General features: G+C 39.5%; 1 protein-coding gene across 1 annotated transcript in view; it reads left to right on the forward strand.

Annotated features, from left to right (window-relative positions):
- Positions 1-6,853, forward strand: part of COL4A1 (collagen, type IV, alpha 1) — a 133,722-nt gene that overhangs the window by 58,964 nt on the left and 67,905 nt on the right. The window contains exon 2 of the mRNA XM_009322531.1: positions 1,131-1,181. Within this exon, the coding sequence (XP_009320806.1) occupies positions 1,131-1,181 (51 nt within the window). The remainder of the gene's footprint in view (positions 1-1,130; positions 1,182-6,853) is intronic.

The following is a 6,853-nucleotide window of genomic DNA, read 5'->3' on the forward strand; positions in this document are numbered from 1 at the left end:
AGGTTAATGGTGGAGCAGATATCCACCTGCAGCCCATGGAGGACCCCACGCTGGAGCAGTTTGTGAAGAACTGCAGCCCGTGGGAAGGACTCACGCTGCAGAAGTTCATGGAGTCTCCTGTGGGAGGGACCCCACGCTGGAGCAAGGGAACAGTGTGAGGAGTCCTCCCCCTGAGGAGGAAGGAGCGGCAGAGACAATGTGTGACGAACTGACCGCAACCCCCATTCCCCATCCCCCTGTGCCGCTTGTGGGGGAGGAGGTAGAGAATTCGGGAATGAAGTTGTGCCTGGGAAGAAGGGAGGGCGGGGGGAAGGTGTTTTAAGATTTAGTTTTTATTTCTCATTATCCTACTCTGATTTGATTGGTAATAAATTAAATTAATTTTCCCCAAGTCAAGTCTGTTTTGCCCATGACGGTAATTAGTGAATGATCTCTCCCCGTCCTTATCTCGACCCACGAGCCTTTCGATATATTTTCTCTCCCCTGTCCAGCTGAGGAGGGGAGTGATAGAGCGGCTTTGGTGAGCACCTGGCGTCCAGCCAGGGTCAACCCAACACAAAGATAAATCCTAAACTGCAGTTTCACCATCCCTTTCTCCTCAAAGCAATGGCACATATTTATAGAGATTAAGTATTTATGCAGAATGCAAGCCATTTATTAACCAACTGATATTAGAGATGCCTCTATGACTGGATTGATTTTGTTTTAAATATTCTATTGGGTTTTGAATGTATGAATATAGAATCCTAGAGGAGAATCTACTTGTTTTAAATAGACACATTCATATTGCTAGATGCAGAGTATGTGTATATTCTATAAAAATGAGTTATTTTTTAAATGGTGGCCCAAAAGACAATGATTTAGAAGTAATATAACAGTTTTCTATGGTTAAAAACTGTAGCAGGTTTTTTTCTTCTTTTACAAAGGCATCTTTATTGGACTGTGACTGAGACCAGAAGTATACATCTATATAAAGATAACAAAGTATTGCGTTGGGCTTAGGCGAACATTCCCCATGCTGACCAGCCTTGCAGTCTGGATGGTACTGCTGAGGTCCCGGTCTCGTTTCAGTATGTTCTGTCTGTCACCCAGTTCAGACAATTAATTCTCAATTTCTCTTTTATTTTCAGGGTTGTTCCGGTTGTGGAAAATGTGACTGCAGTGGAGTAAAAGGGCAAAAGGTGAGTAAGTCAGCTCTCTCTGCTTCATTATCTTGCTTATTTGAACCACATAGTGTATAATCTACTGGGAGGCAGGTGAGCCGTTGGTTTCGGTGAACACTTGCACCACCATGGGGCATTGTCAAGGCCAAGCCACGTGCCCTTCAGCAGGGTTTCCGAAAAGCAGCCAGCTCAGTGTCTGCAGCAGCAGAGGGCAGGAGTGCCAGGGGTGGGAAACAGCCGAATGCCCTGACTGCGGGGTGAAGCCCCTAGCCCGGTGCTTGGCTGCGCCCTCCCTCTTTTCCCCATCGAGCGGGATGCTAACCCGGCACTCTCACCTTTCCTACACCTCACCTCCAGTCTTTGCAGTGGGTAGCAGAGGTCCTGGCTTGACATCCTGACCACCTCTGGAAGCGATGCGAGCAGGTCAGTTCAGAAATGCTCCCCTCAGCATGCCGTGCAGATTGTTCTCCAGGAAGGCTGTGATGCATCATAAGCAATGTACCCTGACCAGGGCTAGCCCTGGGAGGCAATGACCTGCAATAGGAAGGAGGAGGTTATTAATCAACTTAAATACAGCAAAGTGTTTCAGGTCAAGAAAAAAATATATTTAAAACTTTTTGACAGAACCTTGCAAATGAGTTTTAAAGTTCCCATTCAGCTATCCAAACTTCTGTATATGAAACAGAAAAGGCACTTTTAAGGCTTCTCTTAAAGCAGTAAGAGTGAAGAAAAAATACAGTGTACTTAAGCATTCCATGCATTCCCCCTGTAAATTGCCTGCTTTTGTAAATATTGTAGACATTTAGTCACTCTCCTTATCTCTTCCAATTTTGCTGTAGAGATTTTAATCTACAGTGTGGTCTGTTCTGCATGCACATGTACTGTATATCTACCATTATAAATGACTGTAAGCCAAAGGTTTTATCATCCTGTGATTGCAGTGGGACCAGTTTTCGAGGTAAGTTGTTTAGGTCACCCAAAGGAGTGCTTAGAAGAGGTGGGAGTTTTGTTTGTTTTTTTTTGTTTTGGGGGTTTGTTTTGTTTTTTTAAAATAAATATACAGCTGGTGTTCTATATTGTTTCACATGCAATAGCTACATATTTATGAATGAGGTTTGTAAGAATGTTTGTTGGTGGCTTTTCTTTGGTGATTTCCAGAGCAAGGAATGTAAATGACTTAACTGGAGACCCAAGCAAAGATCATTTTCTTTGTAACAAAACATAGATTAATTTGTGAGACAGACAAAAAGCGTCAAGGTTCAAAACATCTTTTAGATGGAGTCTCCTTTTTTTAATGACCCATTAATATCTGTTTAATAAAAAACAGCTATATATTAAAAAGAAATAAAGCAAAGATTTGGGAAAGTTTCGGAACTCTGAATTTATTCCTTCGTATCTTGATCTTACTTTTCAGTAACAAGTACAGATGAATCATTGTAGAACGAGAGAGATATTATGCTATAACTCTCTTGTTGAAAGCCATTAGTTTTCAGTTCATAGAGTATGCCAACATCTTGTAACTAGATCATTTTAAAAAATGATAGTTTGGGGAAGTAAATTGTATTAAAGCTTACACTTCATTTATTTCTGGCTGCAATCCTGACTATCTTTGCTAGAGCTCATGCTGACATTTTTCATTTGCATAGTCCAGAGTCTCAAAAAGTTATCTTTGAAAGAAATAGGTGCTTGTCTGATACACTGGAAGCCAAAGCTACCTCAAATTAATGTAGGTTATTTAAAAATGTAGAAGAGAGAAAAATACCAGTCCATAGCAACAGAAGTCATAGTAAATTCCAGATCTCATGCAAACTTGTCCAGCAAGTCAGTGTACTCTGCACTCTTCCTAATGGGTTCCATCACAAACTTCTCTGACTTTGAACATGTGTGTCGTGAAATATTTACATACTTTTAGACTATGTAGGAAATTTAATTATTGACATTAGAGACATCTAGACAGGTGAATGAATAGGTGTATCTAGAAAACAATATTCAAGAAAGGCATTTGAAGGTATTTTGGAATGCCTTTAGAAGCAACTTGATTCAGATCAATATATATCAATGCTTGCTCATTACATTAACACTCTGAGGCTTTCAAATTTGTACTTAGGATTTTGAACAGAAAAGTGAGTTTTATTTAAAAACATCTGCCCGCCGCCCTTGTTTTAGCCTAGTGCAGCTTGTCATCCCAATTCTTTACATTTAATGCCTGTCTAGAATAAGGACAGCCTGCTACCCAGTCCCAGGCCTGAAGACAGAAGTTGGTGAGGGAAAGCAAGGGAAGCATCCTTCCTGCTTGCCTCTGTAATATTTCTAGAAATGTTTGTTGGTTTCAAATCCAACCAATGCATTTGGATTTGAAACATGTCTTTGCTAAACACGGTTCCCATTAATGCACACATCAGTAGTGGTGCCTGTTACCTCAGAGATCTACGTGAATGTTGCTTATTCAGAGAAGGACTGATTAGGAAGACTGATCCTAGCCAGGATCCAGGCCAGAAGGGGGCTGCCATGCCAAGGTCTTGTGGTACCCCAGGAGACCGTAGAGAATTATTAGAGAACATCTGCTCTCCACTTCTCACGTAGCCACTTGTGTGGGAAGTACATATCCATTCTGCCCTGCACCATCCACAGCCAACATGTTGCCTACACTGGAAACCCTTTTGATCTGGCTTCCATGTTGTGCAGAAGTGCGCAAACGCTGAAGGGCCTTTTCCAATCCACCCACACTCTTCAGCAATGTAACCACACCAGTTTACTGGCATGGGAGCTTCGGCAGCTGCGGAAGTGGGTGCTGGATTTACCCTTTAATGCCTTAATTATTAACATCTGGAGATATATTTCCTACCGTAGTGTGGGAAGAAGTTCCAGACCCAACGATTTGGGGGTGGGGTTTAATTAAAAGGCATTTGGCCAAATAATCATATTAATGATCTCACCAGAAAAAGTGCTGAAAATAGTATTTGACTTAAAAGCTGTGGAATGCCCAAGAAATATTACCCAACAGCATTTCAGACATGGAAGAGTAAATAATATTGCCATATTTTCCTCTCTCGTTTGAGAATCTTTTCATCAATATGACCGTTTGGATGGCCATATTTAGAATACATTCAATATGTTCTCTCATTAGGCTGTTTCCATGAAAATTGCATCTGTATGCCAAACTCCTTTAAGATGACTCATACTTTATCAAGGGCATATAATTGACAAAGTCTAAGGGTTTTCATCCCTTTCAGAAAATTTCAGAAAGTGAGTGTAATTGCAACAGATGTCTCTTATCCTATAAAGCCTTTATTATTACACTGAACATCAGGCTGTTATTTCAAGCTATATAATGTCAAGTATCAAGTATTTACCAAACAAAAGGTGCAGAAATTTTAGAAAAACAGAATATTGCTAAAAGAATATGGTAATAAATAATACCTTACTGTTTTCTATTAGATAGATTAGCCTAAAACATCTTCATTTGTTTCCTCTTCCACTTTTCATTCGGTTTTCTGCATAATAACTGGCTGTTCTTTCTAACCTCGCTGAAGTGTGAGATCTGTTTAAACTGATTAGAGTTTTGAATGCTTGCCTACATTTTATTGGTTTCTCTTTTATGCCTACCTAGATTTTGAGAACAATTTCAAGCAGCTGTGGAGATAAGAAGTTCAAGCCATTAATATGTGTAGAAAAAGCATGTTAAGCATTTAATTACCATTTAGAACAAAGACTGTATAGAGCCGAGTAAAATTCTCCATGCACTGACTTTTTCCAAGAATGTTCATTCTCTCATTCATGACCATTTACACTCATTTCACTCCATATCAGAAACATGTAGAAATGGAGGTAACAGCAGAACTTTGATATAACTAATACAGAATGATTAATCTTCTAACACTTAACAGTTAGAATGCATTAAAGTATAAATTCTCATTCTTTAGTATAAATACCTTATGACGATTACCCTGCCTCAGCCTTACCTGTTAAAAGGTAAAGTCACAAGAATATCAAATGTGATTTTGTCATTGCACATGAAGTATTGCACTTTTAAAAAAAATCTCTGCTAGGAATTTCTGAAAGAAAATAGAAAACAAGAACAGAATTAACGCTTACATAACTGCTGCTTTTGAGGGTTTTTTTGCTTGAGATGTAAGAAAACTTGAGCAAATAATTTTATATTGGCATATTTTTGTTTGCCTAATTCTGAGACTGTATCCGTATTATTATACCTACATAAAAATTACTTCTCCTTTTCCCTTGATGGGTGCATCGTCCCCGTGTGGATTGACCGTGCTGCAGAAGTACACAAACTGGCTTTGCTTGAGCCATTTTGGGTCTGGAAGCCAGGTAGCTCTGTTACTGGCTTAGGCTGAAAGTCACTGGGACATCTCTGTGGTCCCCCATCAACAGGAGCGGTGACCAGCCTTTTCTTTTCTGCGCACTCATGCAGTCTTAAAAGTCACATATGGTTTTGATGTCTGCAGGTGATTGTGCTTCTCCATTTTCTCTGGGAAATGAAGAGTTGACTGTTCCAGTTGACTGTGTCCCTCTATATTTGGGGTTTTTTGGGGTTTTTTTTAAGGTTTACCGGATTGGGAGGGCCTTCAAGGGTTTTCCTGTCATTTTAGGTATCAAAAGATAGAGCAAAAATATTTGTGATATCGGTGAGTTAAAACAATATAAAACCCCTTGTTGCAGAGAAGCTCCAGCAGTCAGCGGGAAGATTGCTATTAAGTACTTCTGAGTTTCCTTTACAGTATAGCAGAGGGCAACAGATCAGTTCCTCTAGTGGAGCAAATCAGTAATCACTAGATCTATGCTTTTCATATTCAACCTGTATTAGCAACATCAATAATTTTTAATCAAGAATGTTCATTTTTACACTTTCCATTGGCACTATTTCATGTCAATATTTACTATTTGGTTTTAATCAGTTCTCCCATAGTTTTGCTCAGTGTTTCTATTTAAGTGGCTGCTGTAGGAACTTACCTCGTGTACAGCACCTGTTCATGCCTGAGTTGGAAAGACTACAGCTAAATTATACATCCCAGAGAGGGACATAAAGTTGACAAGAGGGGTGATGGGCAATGTGGGAGGCAAGATTGTGTTTGCAGTCTGGAAAGGGCTAATAGATAACATGAACTCATCTAATCATTCGTGAAAGAGGGAAATCAGAAGACCGTAATAAAATAAGCAAAGATATTGATCAGCTGCAGATCTGATGTTCTTCAAGGAGACTTGTGGTTTATAAATAGTTTTGAAAATCAGGCCGTTGTCACAATGTTTGTGTCAATTCTGCAGTGACAGTAGTGTATTTTTATTGATTTACCCTTTCTTTATGTCACTCAGAGTAAAATAATCCTTTTAATTCAAATCAGGGAAAAAGAACATCTATGTTTTATAAAGAGAGCACACCAGCAAAGCTGCTATTCTTGAAAAGAATGATATGTCAAAAGACTTTGAATGATATTGAGTGGGATATGCTAAATATTGAAAGTTTTCTACAGTTTCCCAACTGGCAGACCAAACTGCTAAGTGGCATCTGGAGCCATCAGATTTTCTTCATTTGAAATAGTCATTGGAACCATTTGTCCCGTTTGCCCAAATGAAGCCGAATGTCTCTGGCAACGTTTTCTATACTAAGATGTATTTTTGCACTCGGTACGGTGTGTAACTTTGATTAACAGAAACTAGTGGATTACACTGAT

This window comes from Pygoscelis adeliae, unplaced genomic scaffold (assembly GCF_000699105.1).
Source record: "Pygoscelis adeliae isolate BGI_AS28 unplaced genomic scaffold, ASM69910v1 Scaffold424, whole genome shotgun sequence".
NCBI lineage: Eukaryota > Metazoa > Chordata > Aves > Sphenisciformes > Spheniscidae > Pygoscelis > Pygoscelis adeliae.